This window comes from Sciurus carolinensis, chromosome 1 (genome assembly GCF_902686445.1).
Source record: "Sciurus carolinensis chromosome 1, mSciCar1.2, whole genome shotgun sequence".
NCBI lineage: Eukaryota > Metazoa > Chordata > Mammalia > Rodentia > Sciuridae > Sciurus > Sciurus carolinensis.
In genome coordinates, this window is record NC_062213.1 from 176,050,534 (window position 1) to 176,072,372 (window position 21,839).

Sequence of the window (21,839 nt, forward strand, 5' to 3'; positions counted from 1 at the left end):
CAGGACTACCTCCCAGGACACTGCCACCCACCCTATCATCCCCTCCTTTCTTCCCAAGGCCCCCCTGGCCCAGTTCTCCACCTCCTTCTACCAGGGCCCAGGAGCCTCACCCCCCTGCCCATCAGGCCGTTGTTGAATGGCAGTCCGATGAGGGTGAAGGCGGCTTCCTGGATGAAATATGGGTTGAGGATGCGGATCTCAGGCGGCTCCTTGGGCACTCGAGTGGCCACCGATTTCCAGAAGCCATCCGATGCACTCTGTGGACACAGTGCAAGGGGACGTGAGCTGGGTGTACAGGTAATGATGGGCCTGGGTGAACTGGGACCCAGGTGTGTACAGGTAAATGAGAAATGAGATGGGGGTGAGGTGCAGAAGGGCAAACGTGGGCCTGCGGTATGAATTAGCTGGTTTAGGAAGGTCTTGGCATGTGGCAGGGATGTGAGATGTTGTGACAGAGACATGAGTTAGTGAGGGGGAAGGGTGAGCATGTGGTGGGGCCCGGATGTGTAACGGAGGACAGGAAGTGAGCTATGGAGAGGGCACAGGGTGTGGGACACTGTCAGAGGACACTGCTCTGGCCTGACTGGGTCCTTGGGCCATAGGAAGACCTGGTGGTCCAGCTGTACCGCCTCCCCGAGGCAGCAGCTGAGGGGCCCTCAGGAGCCTGCCCTCTCCTTCCTATCTGCTCTGCTGAGCTCGGCCTCCTTCCCTCCTGCTGTCTCTCCTGGCTCTCTCAGTCAACTGTGCTAAAGTGAACCTGAAAATAAAGACAGAGCGTGAGCTGGCACAGAATAGCAGAACAATACTCAAACCCCGTTCTTGCCATTGACTAGAGTTGGGAGACTTCAGCTTCATTACTATAAAAGAGTTCATTCCTCCCTCTGGACCATGGTCCCATAACAGAAAGGCATCACCTCTGAGCCTGACACCTGTGTCCATTTCAAAGTCACACTTCCTCCCCCCTTTTAAGGTGCTGGGGATAGAACCCAGGAGCTCACACATATTAGGGAAGCCCAGGACACTGAACCACATCCCCAACCCAACCTCCTCTCCTTTTAACCCTTTCCTTCTTGCCCAAACACAGGGAGACCTCTGGTTCTCCAGCCCTTCCTGGTCTACACCTCAAAGTAAATCCGTTTCAGGCCCTCAGTACCCTGCCCTTGCCCTTCTATTGCCCAGACTGGGAAACCCTGACTTTGGCATCAATCTACCCTCCCTTTTCCACCCTTACAACAGGGTAGCCAAGCACTGCGGCAGGAAGACACAACCAACCCCACAGCTAGAGGCTTTACTGGGGGTGCCAACGTAACTTACTACCAGCTAGTTTATTTGTCTAAAAAACCTAATAAAATCAACAAGACTAGAATGATAATTTAATGCACCGAGAGGAAACAATCCCCAGGTATAAAAACAAAAAGAGACCTCATTGCCATCGTAACAAAAAAATCAAACACTCAAACCAAATCTCAGAAATCTTGTGAGATTATACGAAGAAAACTTCAAATAGTTGGCTTGAAAAAATGGAAGATGACTCACATTCCTGGAGGGAAGGCTGAATACAAACATGGGGTCAGCTCCTCCCACCTACAGGCTTGTTCTTAATTCTGAGAACAATCTCAAAAGGGTTTTGGAAGTTTATCCAAAGGAGTCTAAAAACCTATCCAAGAGAATTAAAAGGGAAAGTAATGCCTCCCCCATTCAAAAATGAGCATTAGGGGCATATTATGGATTTATGTGTATTACAACAGTAATACACACATAAGAATCAGGATACAGACTACTGAACAGCATCAATATATGTACAGGTTTTGATAAAAGAAGCTCTACCATCAGTGGGAACAAGTGATATGCAAATATTTGCATTTGTGAAAAAGATTAATTTACCTTCTTTTCTCTCACATCATACACAAAATAACTGTTAAAAAAGCAAAGGAAAAAAGAAAAAAACAGATGTATAATTTCCAATCATTAATGCAATAAAAGATTTTGACTTTATACTTCAAGTGCTTTGGTATATCAAAATATAATAAGCAGGCTGGGAATGTGGCTCAGTGGTACAGCACTTGCCTAGCATAGACTGAGGCCCTGGGTTCCATCCCCAGCATAAATAATAAATAAATAAATAAATAATAAATAAGCAAGCAAGCAAACAAACAAGCAGCAAGCAAGCAAGCATGAAAATTCGGGCTGGCGTTGTGGTTCAGTGGTAGAGTAATTGCCTAGCATATGTGAGGCACTGGGTTTGGAGCCTCAGCACCATGTAAAAATAAGTTATTGTGTCCATGTACAACTAAAAAAATTAAAAAAAGAAACTCATGAAATTCAGTGAGATCCATAAAAATGGATAAAAGATATCAAAAGGTTAATATGCATGAAAAACATTGACTCACCAGTGATGAAGAAACACACATTAAAATAACTGGATAATTTTTGATCCACTAAATGTCTATGCATGCATGTGTATGTGCATCTATACAGGTTCCACAGCATGGGTGGTAGTACACTGAGGCCCACCTCTCCTATGCTGCCATAGGAACAAAGTTTGGCACAATCTTTCCATAAAAAGCAATCTGATGGGCTAGGGTTGAAACTCAGTGGTAGAATGCTTGCCTAGCATGCGTGAGGTCCTGGGTTTGATTCTCAGCACCACATATAAATAAATAAAATAAAGATCCATCGACAACTAAAAAATATTTTTTAAAAAGCAATCTGACAGTAGGTATCCAAGGCTTCAAAGCTGTTAATACCTTATGACTCCAAATTGCCCTTCTAAGATGGGAATGGTGAAGAACTTTGGAAAGTCAGTTTATTAGTGTTATTTATAAAGGTGAAAAATCAAGAAAAAACTCTAATAGTTTATAACAGAGGCTTTGTTAAATTATACATCTACATAATCATAGACATCAAAATTATTTTGTCATGCAGATGTACCACAACTTACATAACCAATCTTCTGTTGTTGGACATCTCAATTGTCGCATGTCCCCAGATCTATTCCTCCTCCTGTATCCATTCCTCTGCTGTCCAGCCACCTTCCAAACCAGAAACCTGGGAACCAACTTCAGATTCTCTTCCACTCTCTGGCACATTCCATTCTACTGGTCTCCAGTTCTATCTTCTTAGAATGGTCACAGTTCCACGCTTTGCTCCCAAAGTCACTGCTACTATCTCAGGTTCAGGTCTCATCATTCTGCATCTGTTGCTATCATAATGACTGCTCAGTCTTATGACCATTAAAACACCTCCAAATCCAGGAGAGTGATGGGAACATAAATGGTATGCAATAAATAACTGCTGACTTCCATTCTCTTTTTCAACACATACCTAATGAGTCCCAAAAGTGGGCTTCTTCCTGAACTTCTTCCATTCTGCCAAAGTGAGCTTTCCAGGTAGAAATCAGGTCACGTAACTCTGCCCACAGTAAGCCCTGCTGCCCCTGGTTTCAGTCTCAGCCTCTGAAGCCATCACTAGCCAACTCTTGCCCCGAGACCTTCTGCTGCTCCTGATCTAACCCCTCCCCACCTCTACCACATGATCCATCTTACCCCTCTTGTCTTTCCTGACACCCCTGCATCATACGGTATGACCTCTAACCTTCGAGAGGTGATAAAATATAGACCTGCAGTCCTGGGGTTCAGCTCCAGCTCTGGGCACTTGCCGTGTGGACCCCAGGCAAACAACACACGGTTACCTTGTGGGTAAAGCAGGGGCACTATCAGTGTTTGCCTTGTGGTCACTGTAAGAATTAAGTGACATAGTTAAGGGTGAGCATGCATCGGTGGTATGCTGTGACCCTGTGTGCCCCAGGGCAGGGTTCCCATCTGATTAATTTGTGTAGCCCAGGATCCAGCCTACGTGGGCAGCAAGGAGACACCAGGGAGTGGTGAAATGAGATAGGGCAGCCACAGCAGCCAGTGGCCCCTGCTGGCCTCTTCTGTGGCTGCCCCTTCAGTGGACAGTCTACTCCAGCCACTCCCTCCTCCTGTCTCCCACCTCTGTGGCAGATTTCTTTCCTCTGGCAGATACTTTCTGTCCTCAGTGGGTCAGGTCAGCTCAAAGGAGAGACCCTTGGGACAAACTTCTCAGCCTCAGCCCATCAGACTGAATGAGCTACAGTTCATGTAGCTCCCAGGTCCCTTCTGTCTCTGGGAGAGGGGTGTGTAAGGGAGGTAAAGGGAGAGACAGTAGGACTCAGCAGGAACAGGGAGGTGGAGAAATGGCAAAACTGTAGGTAGACCGGTAGGGTGCCCCAGGGGTGGGACAGCTCTGTACAGGCAGGAACAGCAGGTGTCAGCCTGAGCCCTGCTGAGTGCAGCACCTGCCCCCCACAACCCTGTTCCACAGCCTGAAGGCCCCAACAGTTCCCCACCTGGGGCTCCCATCTGTTCCTGCCCTACCCGGCCCACCCCCCAACACACACCAAAGAGGAGGAAGCACAGGGGTCACTCAGGAAGGGGCACATTGGGGTGTGAGACTGGAGGCTGGTTTAGTAGAAATTACTTTATACCTCTTCCCCTTTCATCCACTTCACAGGTAGTGCAAATGAAGCAAAGTCAATGAAGCATGTTCGAGGTCACACAGCCTCCCAATAGCTGAGCCCAGATTCAAACTGAGTATCCTGGCTCCAAGATGGCTGTTCTTTCTGCCATACCATTTATATCACTGCTGTTCCCACTTCAGGAAGTCTGGGCTTTGGAATCGAAGATGAATGAGACCTTCCTTCTGCCTTACAAGAGCTCTTTCGTGAGTCAAGGGGCTTCCTGGCAACCTATTTTGTGGAGGGGATTTACCAGGACACTCATATAGCTGAGGAGATTCAACTCTAGAACCCAGTTCTTTTCCTGGTAGGAGGCGCTTTCTCTGAAACAGTCCTCTTGGCCTCTCCCATGGGCTAAAGTCCCATGTTTAATCACTAAGCGAAACTGTAGGAAATTAGCTTATTATCTCAAATCCCTTGAGAGCTCCAGTGGGGAGGGGTGAGCTACAGCCTCTCTTCCCACCTTTAACATTTCCTGGGAGGAGAAATGACTAACCTGACTGCTTACACTTGAGGATACCAAGTGTGTTGTTATATTTCCCGGTATGAAGTGAAAAATCTCTTACACACACACCTTCCTGACTCTGCTTCTCTGCAGCAGTGGGTAGGGCTGCCTCCTAGAAGCAGGCGACCTCTCTGTGCCCCTACTTCCTACGTGCCTGTGCTCTGCAGTTCCTAACACCCTGGGGCTGGCAGCCAGCACTGGCTGAGGATTTGAGGATCCTGTTGTGACCCTGGGAGAAGGAGTCCTGAGCTTAGGGCTGGAGCCCCAGGGAACCCACATTAGAGAAGAGGGAACTGGTACACTTTAGTGCTTCTCCTCTTCTTTCCTATCAGTCACCATTCTGATGTAGAACAGCTGCCTCAGGAATCTCAGGGAAAGGAGGAATAGTAAGACCAAGATGTGATTTGTACATTTCTTTGTTCCTCTTGGCCATAAAAATACTGGGTACCAACCAAACCTCACACCTCTCTCCTAAAAACAAATAAAACCCCTAAGATTCCTCTTCTCAAAATAATGTACCCCAGCACACACACCTGGCCTTCTGCAGACAACCACGCAAGCTCTTCAGTGGTGGAAAACAGGGTCACATCTCTGTGACCTGGGGCACATCACGTCATCGCTTTAAGCCTTAAGTTCCTTTTGTATAAAACAGAGATGACAAGACTATTTCCCAAAGAGTTGAGAGGATTAAATGAGATGCTGTGTTTTATAGCATCTGGCACCATGTCTGGTATACAGTGAGAGCTCAATAATCTTACCTATTATGACTGAGTGTTGCAGAAGTCAAGAGATTGAAGTGCAGGGTGTGGTCGGCAATGTCAGCTATCACAAAAAAGGCCAGCACTTATCCACACCTGCACAGGTTCACACCTGCGCACATCCAGGCTCTCGAGTGGGGAGCCAGATTTCTCCTCTCTTCTGCAGGCAGACATTGGGTGCTGGAGGTCCGCCTGCTGCTGGCAACACTGCCAGGTCTGCCTCCAGCACAGTCCTATCCCATGAGGCCTGAACCTGCAAGGTCCAGATCTGGCCATGGCCTCTCACATTTCATTTCTCTGCCTCACAGGACACAACTCAGGGAGGTCTATCAGGCCGGTCAATGGTGCACCTCTCCTTGAGGCCAGCTGTGGGCTGCATTCCTTGCTGAATCCCTCCTCCTCCAGGAATGTGCCTGCCTCAGTCAAGTCTGGGCCAGGCTCCTGATGATGCAACCTGTTCTGCTCTTGCCAGAACAGCCAGAAGCAAGGGGGAAGAGATCTGGGAAGAAAGGTAGAGAGCACCTTCCTGCCAGGTTCCTGGAATGATGGTGTTTCCCAGCTCCCCTGCAGTGAGAGCTCTGGGGGCAAAGATTTCCACGGGCTGCCTTTCTGCAGATGTGTCCACTCCTGCTCCCTACCGCCTCTGCCTTGGGACAGGAAACCAACTCTCGTGGAGTCACTCTATAGCCACACCTCGCCTTCCTTCAATTCACTCACTTCCCTGAGTGAATCTGATCTTGACACTTTTTAAAAAATTTTTAAATAAAAATTTGTTCTAATTTGTTGTACATGACAGTAGAATGCATTTATACATTTTGATAGATCATACATAAACAGAGTATAATCTCTCATTTTTCCGATTATACATATTCTAGGATCACATGGTTCATGCAGTCATATGTGTACATGAGGTAATAAGGTCTGTTTCACTCTGCTATCATTCCTACCCCACACCCCTTCCTACAAGCAACAATAAATGGTGAGGATGTGGAGGAAAAGGTACACTCGTACATTGTTGGTGGGAATGTAAAATGGTGATCTTGACACTTTCAGATTTAAAATCTTCAGTGGCTCCTGCTCCCCTCTGAGACAGTTTGTGTTGACAGCTAAAAGTGAAGGTCTAGGGTCTGAACACTGACACCCCAACTACTCACTCTGCCCAGGGTCAGGTTCTTTACACCTTCTAGGTCTATTCTCATCTAGAGAATAAAGGTAGTAAGTTCCCACTTTATAGTGTTTTTGTGTCATGACAGTTAAAGTCAAGCATACAACATGTTGGCTCAGTCAGTTCTTATCTTCTGCTATTATTTGCCCTCAAGATAAAGTACAAATTTCCTGATGTGACTTGGTTTATGAGACCCTCCAACCTCTATGTACCCAGCCTCATTTTCAGCCTCTGCCACCATGTCTGTGCAAGGCCGCCCCTAACATTTGTGGGGTCAGGGACAAAATTATAAATGAACTTAGACATGCCACATGTCTAAAATTTGGAAGTGATAAATCAAGTTGTCAAGCTGTTAAATAAAATACAGTCTATCTTCCTTGAAAAATGATCTGGAAGGCCAGGTTGGAAATTAGCTGGCCACAGTCCACCTCTCCCTGTTGGTCCCTCCCACATGTGAGAACTGTGCCTGTGCACAGATTTCCCCACCACACACACCCAAGCTCTGCTCAGCAAACAGTCCTCCTGGGACACAGGGGTGAGCATGGATTTGGATTCAGTCCTCAGGAGGATGGCACTGAACTTGACACTGTTATAGCAAGAAATGTGGAAGTCTCTGGGACCTGGTAATGGTCTTACACCAGTGAATGGGCCTGGGGTGGGGATCTTCTTCTTGGCTTTTATATGGTTCTTCACTCTATAGCAAAGGGTGTGATGGAGGAGGGTCAGAGTGGGGCTGGGACAGATGCCTCCTGCCCAGGTCTAATGGCAGTACTGTACCCATGCCACACCTGTTATACTGAATTACTACTATAATTTTTAAAATAATCTCTTCCCCCTTGAGTTATTTATTTTTAAATTTTTTGTTACTGAATCCAGGGGCACTTAACCAGAGCCACATCCTCAGCCCTTTTTTGTATTTTATTTAAAGACAGGGTCTCATGAATTACTTAGGCCTCACTAAGTTGCTGAGGCTCCTGCCTCTGCCTCGTGAGCCACTGGGATTACAGGTTTGTGCCACCTCGTCTAGCTTGAGTTATTTATTTATTTATTTTTTTGCGGTGCTGGGGATTGAACCCAGGGCCTTGTGCTTGCAAGGGAAGCACTCTACCGACTGAGCTATCTCCCCAGCCCTTGAGTTATTTTTAATTCACTAAATACATCACATGCTTTGCCAATGCTGTTTTCTGTGCCTGAAATACTCATGTTAATTGGCCAACTTCTAAGAGGTTAAAGCAAGTAGTCCCCTTAAGGCTGGGGCTTACGTCAGTATCTGGGAGGTCAAGAGATGAGGTGGCCAGACCCTCTTGACTGGGGTGGCATCTGTACCCTTGTCCAGGTCCTGTAGCTCTCCCCAACACAGTTACTTCTGGCCCTGTGACTGGTCATTCTGCCCAGCGGTCTGGCAATGTTCATTGTGCTCAATCTCACTTCTCAGAAGATGACTGGCATTGCATATGAGAATGGAGTGTCAGATATTGGCCTGTCCCACTCAATCCTCAGATCAGTGTAACAGGTGGCAGAGGAAGAGTCTTGTTTCAGTTCGTAACACTGAGTCTAGTGCTGTGTCCCCTGGCCTTTCCCACTCAGAAAGAACAAGGGGGAGAGTGGCCATGATGGCTGGTCCAGGTGCCTGCACCCTCTGCAGGGTACCTGTGCTTCTGCTTCACACTCCATCCAGTAGTGGAACCATAATCTATATAACAAATCCCTTGGATCATATTTGGGTATGGTTACTGTTATGGTTTGGATCTGGACTGTCACCCAAAGGCTCATATGTCAAGGGCTTGGACTCTAATGCAGCAACATTCAGAGGTAGGGCTTTTGGGAAGTCATTGTATCATGAAGGCTCTGACCACATGGAGCCAGCCCACCATGGACTGAAACCTCTGAAACTATGAGCCAAAATAAATCTTTTTTTTTTTTTTTTGCGGTGCTGGGGATTGAACCCAGGGCCCTGTGCTTGCAAGGCAAGCACTTTACCAACTGAGCTATCTCCCCAGCCCCCAAAATAAATCTTTAAGTTGATTTTCTCAGGTATTTGCCACAATGATGAAAGGCTAACATAGCTAATGTAAATAATACTGTAATAAAAATCTGTTGGCAGGTTTCCCCTTCCTTTGGGTGATGGCTCTTGGTCCCCAGTACAGTTTCCCTTCCAAAAACCTTGTCCCCACAGATTCTCTGACCAGTAGCCTTTGAGAGTGCTCCTGCCAGCACCTGTAGTGTAATTTAAACACATTCTTTCAAATGTGCATCTCCTGTCCCTTAGCTGCTGGGGCTCCAGTGGTTTTCTTGTCCACCTTGTCGTAATATGCCTTTGTCACATTTTCTAAATCTACTTTTCAAAGTTGTGTATTAGTCTTTTTCTTTGTTAGTTTAAATCAGCATTTTATCAAATTGGCTTTCTTTTAGCACTCTGCTTTAAAAAGATTCTTTCCCTTCTGGGATTTGATTTCTATTTTATTTTCCTGAAAATTTTCTTCAGTTGTATTTTTCGATTTTACTTTATATTTATAGTCTATTGGATTTTGTTGCATGCTATGAGGAGAGGGTCAAAAGACCTTTTTGAAAGCTTTATTTGGAAAAAGCAAAAGAACAAAAAGAGGCATCGGCCTGGGGCAGACTGTGTGATGCTGTCAGACAAAGAGGCAGAGAGCCAGGGACTGTTTAGTTTTCGTTTCTTTATCAAGAAGAATGATCTTGGAACTGCAGAAAGAAGATCAAACAAGGTGAAGAGGAAAGAGATTTCCAGAAGAGGCAAGAAGAGAGCTAGAGGATGCAAGGTTCCAAATTCAAAAGAATCAACTCCAAGGGTAATGAGAGTAAGTAGAAAGCCTAATTGTGAGGAAGAGCCCTGACTGGGAGCCCCAAGTCTGGGGTCAGAATGCTGACTCTCCACAAATTACTCCCTTGCCCTGGGCCTCAGTTTCCACATTTATTTATTCATTTTGGTATGGCAACTCTGCTTCAAACACTGCTGGAAGTGCTGGGCTTCAGGAGATGGAACAAGACTGTTCTTGGCCCCCCAGGGGCTTATCAGAGGAGCATCTAACACAGCCCTGGGAAGGGGGCAGGCCAAACATGGAGGTCTGAAATAGGAATCACACTGTGGCACTGCCAGAGTGGAGTGCACCGCTGGGTGCAAGAGTGGCGAGGACAAGGGGGCACTGGAAGGGGCTGGCTCCTGGCGTGCTGTGCTATGGAGTTTTAATTTGATCCTGCAGGCCAGGGGTTCTCCCACTTGAGCTTGTATCCACATCGCCAGGAGGGCTTGTTAAAACAGACTGCTGGGTTCATTCCCAGTTTCTCATTCAGAAATTCTAAGGTGGGCTCCTCCCCAAATGAGCTTCCAGGTGATACTGATGCTGCTGACATGAGAAGGAACACTGGGAACTGCTGCATCTAGACAAGGGACAACCATTAGGTGACAGAACAAACCAGTCAAATGTACACTTTGCAGGACTTGAATACAGAAGTGGAGAATGTATTGAAGGGAAACCTGGCAGGGGTCAGGGAGATAGGAAGCTGCTGAACTAGTCTAAGCAAGCGTGTGTAGAAGAGGCACGGTTTGGAAGCTGAATACAGAGGGCAGAGAAGATGGTGGAATCAAGGAGGCTTCCAGGTTTGAGGCCACAGGCTTGTAAGAACCAAGAACCGTCCCCAGAACCTAGCACTATGCCTGGTACACAGTAAATGTGCCCTGGGTATTTGCTGACAAAGTGGTTCCTTTAATGGGAGGGCAGAAGTTGTGTCCACTGGATTTAGGATCAGAAGGTCACTGCCAGTACAGGGATGGGTTTGGAAGCCAGGCTGGGGGGACCGAGAAACAGAAGGCAGGAAAAAACGAAACAAAACATGGGGATACCAGGTCAGGAGGTAAAAGGGAGGGAGGGAGAGAGGGAAGATGAAGATGAGCTCAAGGGAGGACTTTTCAACATGAAAGAGTCTTGAACACATTTATAGAAGTGAGAGAGGCTCAATAAAGAGGTGAGAAAGAAAGAAAAGACAGCTCCTAATGAGGAGACAGGAAAGGTGAGGGCTTAGGAAAAAATGGATCCTGCAAAGAAGAGACCCATGATGGACAGTGGAAGAGGAAAGGAGGGCTGGATGCAGCAAAGGTGTAGAATGGAGATGGGAAGTCAGGGTTCTTGACTAATGGCGACCTTTACTTTCCCTATGCAGCTGGATGTGAGGTTTGCTTGGGATGGGGCTGGAGGCATGGCAGAACTGAAGATGGTGAGGCAGAGCTGCCACAAGACCAACAACCAGATGTAGGACACAGGACAGAAGTGGCCCCAAGATACCAGCCATGTAACATCATGGGTCACAACCTCAGCTGTCGTCTCTCTCTCATGGTGACATATAATCACTAGAACTGGACTGGCTGGATGCAGAGGGGGGTGCAGGGGTGAGGGGAGTGTTGAAGAACTTTATATGACTTTGATGATCGTTTTGGATTTGAATGAAAGAATCAATGACTGAAGGAGAAGTGTTATAGTGCAGTGGTGAAAGTGAAACACCTTTGGTCCCAAATGTGGCTCTGCCACTTACCAGGACTCAGTATCTATCTCACGGGGTTGTGAGATGGCAGGCTGCGATAACGCATGCATGTAGCCCAGGGCCTGGCACATAGAGCGGCACAGTAAACAGTAGCTCTCAGCGTTCCCTCAGGCTGTGGCAGATAGGAGCTGAGCCATGGAGGACTCTAAGCAGGAAGGTATGTGGTCAGGTCAGATTTATTTCTTAGGAAGATCCCTGGGGCAGTTAGATTTGAGTTTAAATTCAGCTCTGCTCCATAACTAGATGTGTGGCCTTAAGCAAGCAACTCAACCTCTCTGTGCTTCCATTTCCTAATCTGTCTGGTGGGGATACCTATTTATACCTATTTACTGGAAGGAAAACTGGGAAACCGAAGAGCTTAATAATGACAGTTCTGATGTTGAGGGATAGAAGGATGAGGAGGAAGAGAGGAAATAAAGCAAAAAGGGGCCAGGAGAAGGAAGAGAGGGAGGAAAAGGAAAAGAATGACAATAATAACTATTATGAGGCAGAGTAACCAGATGGTCACAAGTGGCAGTGATGAAAGGCGCAGAGGGTGGTGGTGGGACATGAGCCCCATTCCTGAGTGTTCATCGGGGTGGAGGAGCCATGGCCAGGAGGCAGTGTGGGGAGGAAGTATGAACTCCTCCGGGCCCTCGCAGGGAGGAAACAGCTGCGGCCACTGGCGATGGCTGCAGGGGAAGTGGTCTGCCAGGAGGCATGGGCCCGAGCCCATGGTTGCTGGCTCTGCCTTTGGGGCCATGGTGTAGGCCCTGCCCCAAGTCTCCTCAGGTGAGGTTGTGCCCAGGCTGAGCTCTTCCTGGGCAGAGTTCACTTAGGTCTGAACAGAGTAGAGGCTCAGGTGCAGCTGGACATCCAATCCCCAGCTTGGGCCTGGTCCCATAAGGCCTCACATTCGGGGATCTGGTGTCTCTGTTTGCCTGTGAATTTCTCAGACCGCTAGCCCATCGCTGCTGCCATTCTCCACAGAGGCTCCTATCTCCTCCTCCTCTAGGTCTGGTCTCTTACCCCTGCTTTCAGGTCACCACCCAGCTTAGGCCCTACAGTGTGGACAGAAAAAGGCTTCGTGTCCCCACGCAACAGAGCTTTTCTAATAGTAACACCACTACCAATAACAAAAATAGCAAATGACGTTGACATCTGCCTTAGACTGAGAACTTACTATAGTCTCTGTGCTAAGTGTTTCTGAATTTCATCATATTTAATTTTTAAAACAACTGTAAAAGATGGGCAGTACCACTACCATTGTGTGGGTGAGACTAAATCTAAGGGGGCAGGTAATCCAGGTAATAAGGGACATAGTCTAAATTTAAACCCAAGTCTGTATAACTTCATAGCCTAAACCATTTGCCCCTCTTTTTTTTTTTTTTCCAGTACTGGGGATTGAACCCAGGGCCTTGTGCTTGCAAGGCAAGCACTCTACCAAATGAGCTACACCCCCAGCCCTCCATTTGCCCCTCTTGAACCATGCTGTTGCTCCCAAATTCAGGGTCCTAGTCCCCCAGAGCATGAATGTGGGGCCATGGCTGGTCTCTGAGATCCTGCCCTTCCTCCCTCCCTTCCCAGGGACTGAACTGCACTGGAAGGTCAAGCCTAGTCAAACCTGTTCAGGGGCCAAACCCCAGCCTCTGTCCTCCCTTCTCCGTGCAGGGCTAGGACCACATGCACACTGACCTGGCCCAGTGACTGGGAGGGAGGCCCTGATTCTCACATATCTGGTCTTCTCCAGGCCCCAGGGACCCATCTGTACAGCAGATGGGGTACCTCCAGCCTTCATCCAACATTAGGAGCCTCTTCCTGATGCACGGCCACAGCATCAGACATTCAGCAGCACTCTGACACATGGCCAGGCTGTGCCCTGCTCTGTCCACACAGGGCCATTTACAGTATCCCGAGTGGAGTGCTGTCTCGATGGCCTCTGCACATGCTGCTCCCCTTGCTAGTAATGCCTTTCACCTAATCGCTCCTAACTCTTTCTTCGGGGTCCAGCTCAGTAGTACCTCCTCAAGGAGGTCTTCTGTCCCTCCCTGACTGCTTTAGGCATCTCCCCATCATGGCACCTACCAACTCAAGCAACTTGAGTTGAAAACAGTGCTGAAATTATTGTCTCTGGATTCCCAGGGGCCAGTGCAGTACAGCGCGCCTCCCTAATGCCTGGTAAATGCATGAGCGCATCAGGGACGGCTGCAGATAAGCCTCTAAGCGTTCCTCAAGAAGCCGCCCCTTCCCATTAGGGCTCACATAGGGCGGCACCTCCACATCTCCAGTTCTACCTTCCTTCCAGCCTCAGCTTTCCTACTCAACCATCAAATGATACTCTTCTCAGCTGCCCTGAGTACGCAAGGCCTGCTAGCAACTCCTATACCTGCTTGCTGGCTTGGCCAAGGATTAGAGAGATCTTTCAGTAATTTTAGTTATTTGTACTACTGTCCAGTGAATCAGGGGACCAAACGGTCACATATGGTGAAGAGGAGAGCTCCCACCTGGTGAGAAAGTAAGGCCAACTTTGTGCAAAGGTAACTTGGTACAGTCTTCCTTTCCCACATCTCCCCCCCTTCCCGTTCCACACCAGGACTCCTGGGTGCTAGAAAGGTAACTGCTGTTGAGTGCTCACATAGCAAGTGGTGGCAGCAGCTATAACTGAGGTCTAATACCAGTTCCAGTCCTGCCCAGCCAGGCCTCTTCCCAGAACTCTGCCGGTAAGGCTCTAGACAGGTGCAGAGCTTGCCAGTAGCCAGAAGCTGCATGGCCAGGATCATCACTGTAGTAGCAGAACAAACCTGTGGCAGGGCACCAGGTAAAAGTGGAGAAGCAGCCTAGCTCACATTACCTGGGTCGCATAGGCCAGAGGAATGGAGTAGAACATGGAGAGGTCATGGAAGATCCCTGGGCTGGAAAAGGGTCCTACAGAGCGTCTCTAGGGCGGCACAGAGTCCAGGAAGGCCTACTCTAGGTGCTGGGAGAAGTGAGACCATGGGCACCTGGTATTCCTCAGGTAGCTCACTCCAGGTCCACACCATCTTTGACTCTAGTATCAGGAAGGCCCACAGAACTTCAGAGGACTCCTCTATGTCACCACTGTCCCCTTCCCACTTATGCCCACCCACCCTGGGAAAGACTTCTCACCCATACAAGGCTGGCCCCAGACCCCTGGTGCATGGCCAGGACAGGCTGAGCGGGGGCCTTAACATTCCACACCGCCTCACCCCACTGCTCTAGGACCCTGACCTCCTGCTGCCGAGGCCAGGCAGAAACCTTCTCGGTCTTTGGGGAGCAGTGAAGCCCTACTGCCTGCTTCCTCCTACTCTAGCTGGCTTCCTTCTTCTTGGTTGGTCCCACCTCTGGCTCTCCCTCCTTGTTTGGATTGCCTGGCTTTGGCCAGTATGCCCATCAGGACACAGGAACTGGTGTCCAAGTCAATTCTAGATCAAGTCCGTATCATTCATGGTGCCTGGGTACCAAGGGAAAAAAAATCAATGGGATCAGGGCTGTGTCCTCTGGGAACTCCAGCCTTGAGGGAGGCCTGGGGCTTTGACATATGTCTGTGGGGGAGAGAAAGGACATGGCAGCAGGGGAAAGGGAAATAGCCAGGAGGCCTGAGAAAGCAGCCCCTAGAACTCCTGGGGTTCACCAAGGCAGACCCAATTTTCACCCATTTTTCCCTTGAAAGTGTCTACCTTTGACCTTAATTCTATTACCCTCAAGGCAAAGAGAACAGCTGTGGGGATGCTAGTGTCTCAGGCTCTAGGGTTCTGAGAACAGAGGGTTACTCCCTCAGCCCCCATTCTCTGCCTGGTTTGGGTGGACAGTCGGCCTGCTTAAAGTTAGGCAGGCTGAAGGTAAATGATCTTTCTGTTGCCTGGCTCTTTTCTTTCCTTTGGGAAGTTGGTTTGGATACAGTAGAGCCCAGCAGCCTCATTCAATTTGGTTCTGAGATGGGCTCCCTTCCCCACTGACCCACCTACCTGAATTTCTGGACCTGACTTCTGTCTTCTCTCTTGCTTGCTACCTACTTGATACTGCCTGCACTTGGTCTTGCTTGGGAAAGGGCTGTGGAGTTAAACCAAATTGCACTGAGACCCCCACAGGCAGGTTAAGCTGTTCCCACCCCCAATTCTCCTCTAAACCTCCAGAAAGAATAACTAACTTCTTACTGTAGGCAGAGGGCCATCTGTCATCAATCTCTGGTAACAGGCTTGAGTATCAGAAGATGAATGGCCTGTGGTCTACAGCACCCCTCCCCTGGGGTGGCTGGTGACAGCTGGAGGGGAGGAGAGCAGGGAAGGACCCAGACAAATTGGCAGGTGTCCCTGTAGGCCCAGAGCTGGGAAACAGAGGTCTCAGGAGGGAACTCAGTGGGTGGTCTGCTCTGACCCTACTCTGCCACATGAGTTTTCTAAAGAAATGGGCCCAGATCTTGCCTGCCTAGAATAGTGAGTACAGAATCTGTTCATACCCACAGAATAGAACCAGACTCAACGGCAGGTTGGGGACCCAGCTACAGGTCAGTGGTAAAAGCACAAAGTGGAAGGAGGCCTGGACTAATGATTTTGGAAGATGGTAACCTCAAGTTGAAAGGTCTGCTGTTCCTAAAGAATGGTCCCTGGGGTCCACATCAGGCCTTCCTCCCTTCCTTGAGAAAGAGGGTAAGACCCAGAAGAACAGAGTCCAAGGAACTCACCAGGGAAGTAGAGCTCAGGGAGGCAGCTGTGGGGCCAGGACAGGAGAGTGTAAAGATGGGATTAATATGGGGCTTGTGGCCTTAGAGATGGCAGCTTTCCTTCCTTGGACATCTACAGCCAGGGAAGGCCCCTGGGGGCTGCTGGGGTCAGGCTAGGGAGGCTGGGAAATGGCTTGCCCCTAGGAATCCGGAGGCAAGGAGCAAACAGCAGGCATTTCAGTGCCAGGAACCTGGCCTCTGCCCCTTGCTGCATTCACTGTCTTTCAGCTTTGGGTCATCGATGCTTCTTTGGAAGGCTCCTGCTTGTTCTTCACTGGGTTAAGGGGAAGGACTGGCTTGGAAGCTGGGAGTCCATGGCCAGGCTTAGGGCGGGAGGGAAGGAGCTGGTGCTGGGGGAACTCACCACTCTCTCCTTGTAGACAATGTACTTCAACCACTTGAAGTCCTGCCACTTGAAGCCAGCGAGGACAAAGAGAGAGTCACGCTCATACTGCTCGGGCCGCTGCATGGCGCCCTCTGGTAGGTAATGCGCAGTGTTGTCTTGCTGCCCACGTCCTTCTCGAAGCCCTTCACTGGTGCGGAGTTCAGTCTAAGAGAACAGGCCCAATCAGAGCTGCCTTGGGCCCGTGTTTGAGGAAGCGCTGTGACCCCATTATAACCCAGGTACAGAGAATAGGGAGTTCACATCTGGTGTCACCTAGTTGTCTATTTCAAAACCCTCCGCCTAGCATTCTTTAAAAAAAAAAAAAAAAAAAAAACAACAGATTTATTCACTAACATGTGACATGCATAGACTGAAGGCTTTTATATACATATATTTTAGTTGTAGGTGGATACAATACCTTTATTTTATTTATTTTCTTAACATGACGCAAAGGATTGAACCCAGTGCCTCACACATGCTAGGCAAGTGCTCTACCACTGAGCTACAATCCCAGCCCCAAGCCCAGGATTCTTGAGGCTTCTGTTGACCTTAAGCCCAAGTGGCCAGATGGACAGAGAGTTCTCAATGGGCTCAGGTCACTCAGGGGCCCATGGTACTGCTTTGGGGAGCTTACCTGACTACAATGTCATAATCATCAATTCGTGATCCCAGAGACTTGTTGGCAAGGACACCTCCATTGCCCACAATGATGCAGCGACGGCAGCGGAGGCTGAGGGGAAAGAGATGGAGGGCTGTGGACGGTTGTCCACCAGACCTCTTTTCTTCTGTCTCTTTGGCCTTTGACCTTACACCAATTGTCAGAACCAGGTTGGGATAGAGGAAGACAAAAGGGCTCCTGAAAGGGCCCTTTTTCTTTTCTTTAATATTTTTTAGTTATAGACGGACACAATACTTTTATTTTATTCATTTATTTTTATGTGGCGCTGAGGATCGAACCCAGTGCCTCACATGTGCTAGGCAAGCGCTCTACCACTGAGCCACAACCCCAGCCTCCCGGCAGTAGTTCTGAGAGAGACCAAAACTATACTGTGGGAAGCTGGCCTCTGGACTCTCCAACATCCCCAGGGAAGTAGGTGTGGAAAGGCTTGGGGACCTGCCTCAGAGGCGAGGAGAGGGCATTAGTAAGATGGCATTCTGGGGTAAAGGTTCCCAAGGGTTTGGGGGAGTTTGGGCATCTATAGGGTACAGGGTAATAGACTGAGTTTGAGGTTCTGCCTAGAAAGCAAGGACAGAGAAATAGGACTAGGGGTCCTAGGAACTCAGGACTTGGCTTATTTTTAACTCAGAGGCACTCAGGTTCCCAGTAGCCACCAATGAGTCTACTCATTCTGTTTCTGCCACCGCTGATCCTAGGGCTTCCCTGCTCCAGGGTCTGTTGGCTTTATAGCTGTCACTGTCTACTGGACATAAGCCCTGTTCCCACTACCCCTCAATCCCACCACCCCTCAATCCCATGCACCAGGCTGATTATGGCCCAAGTGTCTTCAGGTCTAACCCTCAAATACTGACAGTCCAGTGGAGTGGGTCCACTTATCTGCTCCACCCACTCCAGTGTGTGTACTCTATGTCACATGTGCAGATATGCTGGAGAATCTGCCATGTCCGGGAAAGGCCAGCTGGCCTTCAACACTGGCACTTGCGGGCAGTCAGGGACCAGCAGGCTGGACAGCAAGTGGCTCACCTGTCCAAGGCAGGAGTCAGGCGATACTCTTTGGTGACTGACAAGATGGCTTTGATCAGATTGTCTGTGGACAAAGGTAGGAGGTATTAGAGGGTCACTAAGTTCCCATAAAATGTTTGCTGATGACTCTACTAGAAAGCAGTAGTTCCTGGGGCCAGAGGTGGGGAGAGGAAGCTATGAACACAAGGTTGGGCCGAACTGCAACATTCTCCCTGAAAAAGGAGACATGGGCAGGGAGACGGCAGAAATATCTCGGCTGGGAGCCAGTCCTCTAACGGTAGCACACAAGTTCTTCCCAGGGCTTCTTCACCTTCCTTGGAGACTCATCTGACTTTGAGACTCTGGAATCAGGCCCAGGATGTGCGTTCCTAGGCATCTCAGTCTCCCCTAGAAATGGAGGCCCTTACCTGGAGGCAGAGACCATGTTGTGCTTACCTCTGTGTCCCACCAAGTAGACTCCAGGGAACAAATGAAACAGCAGTGATGAAGAGCCCACCCAGGAAGACACATGCTTATTTTTGGTACTGCCCTTTCTGTGCCCTTCCCTCTCACTGCCCATCTCTGACCCTGCTCTTTGTCTGGCTTCTCCCTCTTCACCTCTTCAACCCCTGCAGTCTGACACCTGCCCACCTGCTCTCTGCTCAAGTGCTCTCAGCAAGGACACCTGCGACCTCTGTGCTCTCAGATCCTGTGACCACTACTCGGGCCTCATCTTCTTGGCCTCTCTTTGCTTTTGACAATGGTTACTGCTCTTCTTCCAAACTCTGCTACATAAGAGCTCTGTGATCTGATATAAATGACTGACTTTCCTTAAATTTTGGTTTCCTCATTTCCAAAATGAAGGCAATTCCTACTGTGTAGAGTTGTCAGAAAGATATAAACTAATGTACATACAAATCTAAAGTGCTGGCCACAACAGAAATCATCTTAAAAATACCAAATAAGGACGTAGGTGTGCATAGGTCCTTGAAACTCTACTCTTAGTGGCCCCAAACTGAAAAACACGTATTTGTACAAGAATGTTCACTGCAAAACTGTAAATACTGGAGGCAACCGAAATGTCTACCGAAGGAAAACAGATCACATGTGGTACATACATGAAACACTACACAGTAGTAAAAAAAAAAAAAATTAAAAATCAATGACCTAGGACAATATGTACCGATGGAAATAAAGCTAAAAATCGTAAGCAAAAAAAAAAAAAAAAAAAAACTGGTTTGAAGAATACACACACACACATGATATATAATGATATGTATGTGTAAAGTTTGAAACATGCAAAAATCTATTTAAATATATGTATATTTTTTCTTTTGGTACTGGGGATTAAACCAGGGTGCTTTATCCACTGAGTTACATCTCCAGCCCATTTTATTTGATTTTATTATTTTGTTTTTTTTATTTTTATTTTTTGCGGTGCTGAGGATTGAACCAGGGCCTTGTGCTTGCAAGGCAAGCACTCTACCAACTGAGCTATATCCCTACCCTGCCCATTTTATTTTGAGGCAGCATCGTGCAAAATTGCTAAGGCTGGCCTTGAACTTTTGATTCTTCTGTCTCAGCCTCCTGAGTTGCTTGCATCACAGGTGTGTGTGATCACACTTGACCAAAATCAATATATTTTGAATGGATATCTAAATATGTCACAAGTAGGGTGTGATAGTGCCACTAACTGGCCAAGGTCAAGGATGTGAATGGGCCTGGTTTTCTAGAAGGGACTCTTTACAAGAGTAGCTGCTCTCTTGTTGCTGGCTAGTGGTTCTGTATTGATCTTCCCTGGCCTTTGTAGCTGTGTGATCAGAATCTCAAGTGTGGATTTAGGAGAAGATGGGCTGTTTGGCTTGTGTACCCAGAAAGGAGTTCTTCATATGGTCTCCTTGAAAGCTTAAAATCAAAGCATCATTCCGACAGCATTCCTGCTGGCCACTGTCTTCTTTTCAGGGAGGGTGGGCTAGCTAAGTAGAGGTATTCTTCAGTTTCCTGGCCAAAGATACCACCCCTTTCACAGCTGTTTTAATTCCAGTCACAACCTTATGCAATAGTACTCTTCTTTCCATTAAGCTGATGAAGAAACTAAAGCACAGACTGGCTACTGAGTCCAAGGTCACAGCTTATAAAGAGATAGTATGGGGATCTGATGCCGTCTGACTCTAAAGCCCCAGTTCTTTCCCACCAGACCACAAAACAGCAAAGGAACAACTTAGAAGCAGAAGTTTTAAACCATTAGGGATCGAAAGTCTTCCATTAGGAGGGAACTGTGTGGGAAAGGTCCCTAAGGTGATGGAGGGGATAGTTTCTAAAAGCATAGGGAGAAAGGTCAGTCATGCACAAGACAAGAAGAATTGGAAGGGAGTCTAGGTTAGGGTGGAGGACATCAGGCAGGGATGTTTCTTGGGGGAGGCCTCTGTTTTCTCCATCATATCTAGGGTAATGTCTCTGGCATCTCTCTTTAGTGATCTGACCGTTCCTCATGCTTCCCCTGGCAGAGTCCTTCTGTCCTGCATTCTGAGTACCTGTATCTCCATTAAACTCGAATTTTCTGAGGAGAGGGACCATGTCCACGTATGTCACTGTTACAGACCCACACCCTGGTAAAGCGGCAGGTTCAATAAATATTCCATTAAAGAAGTATGAGGAAAGGAAGGAAGAGAAGGAGGAGACAGGTGCTGCTGAGAGTGGAGGATGGGTGGCTCCTCAGCATGGGGACTTTTGAGGATACAGTGCTGTCCTGAAGCATGGGGAGACGGTTTAGGGAATGAGAGGTTAGTGTAGGTCAGGGTTCCCAACATACCTTGACCTTTGATCCCAAAAGGCGGCACAAACTCCCGAATCCTAGCCCACTTGCGAAAGGAGTCATCCAGGAACATGGGTGCTGGTTTGGAGAACCTGGAATACAACAGGGCTTTGAGGATCACAAAATGTAATAGGCTGGCACACGGGTTGGCTCTTCTGTGCATCAGTCTTGGTGATGGGCCTGTGAGAAGCCACAGTCCACAGTCTACCTCCCTCGCCCTAGCCTGTTCACTAGGTAGCAGCTGAGCTTGTTGAGTGGAGTCTGAGTCTGAGGCAACAGGCCTGATCGGTCTTTATTTGGCCAGCTGTAGGAGTGGAGGGACCAGATTTGCTGGATGAGGCTTAATGCTCAGAGCTGGAAGCTCTCTCTGGAAGGTTATCCATGCATCCATCTATAGTCACTGCTGCCCACTCTGTTCCTGCAATCTGGGAACATGGGGATAAGATGCTGTCCAGTCAGCAGAAAAATATCCAAAAGTACAGCCAGCGCAAGGAAACAGAATTTTAGAGAAGATTCTGGGAAGCAGACCACCCAGGCTGGGGAAGAAGGAGAATTTGTGGTTAGAGGGCAAAGCACGGTAAAAGCTATAAGAGATAGAAGTCTGGTAGAGAAAAGAAAGAAAAGGTAGAGTGAGAGGTGAGGTTCAGACCAGAAGGGACTGGAAAGCAATTTTTTTTTTCAGGATTGAGGATTGAACCCAGGGCCTTGTTCAT

The 21,839-nt window shown here is 48.2% G+C and overlaps 1 protein-coding gene across 1 annotated transcript in view; it reads right to left on the bottom strand.

Annotated features, from left to right (window-relative positions):
* The window catches only part of St3gal3 (ST3 beta-galactoside alpha-2,3-sialyltransferase 3), a 190,717-nt gene that overhangs the window by 6,063 nt on the left and 162,815 nt on the right, over positions 1–21,839 (bottom strand). The window contains 6 exon segments of the mRNA XM_053743415.1: positions 111–257; positions 16,610–16,728; positions 16,731–16,795; positions 17,265–17,360; positions 18,333–18,396; positions 21,124–21,218. Coding sequence (XP_053599390.1) covers positions 111–257; positions 16,610–16,728; positions 16,731–16,795; positions 17,265–17,360; positions 18,333–18,396; positions 21,124–21,218 — 586 coding nt within the window.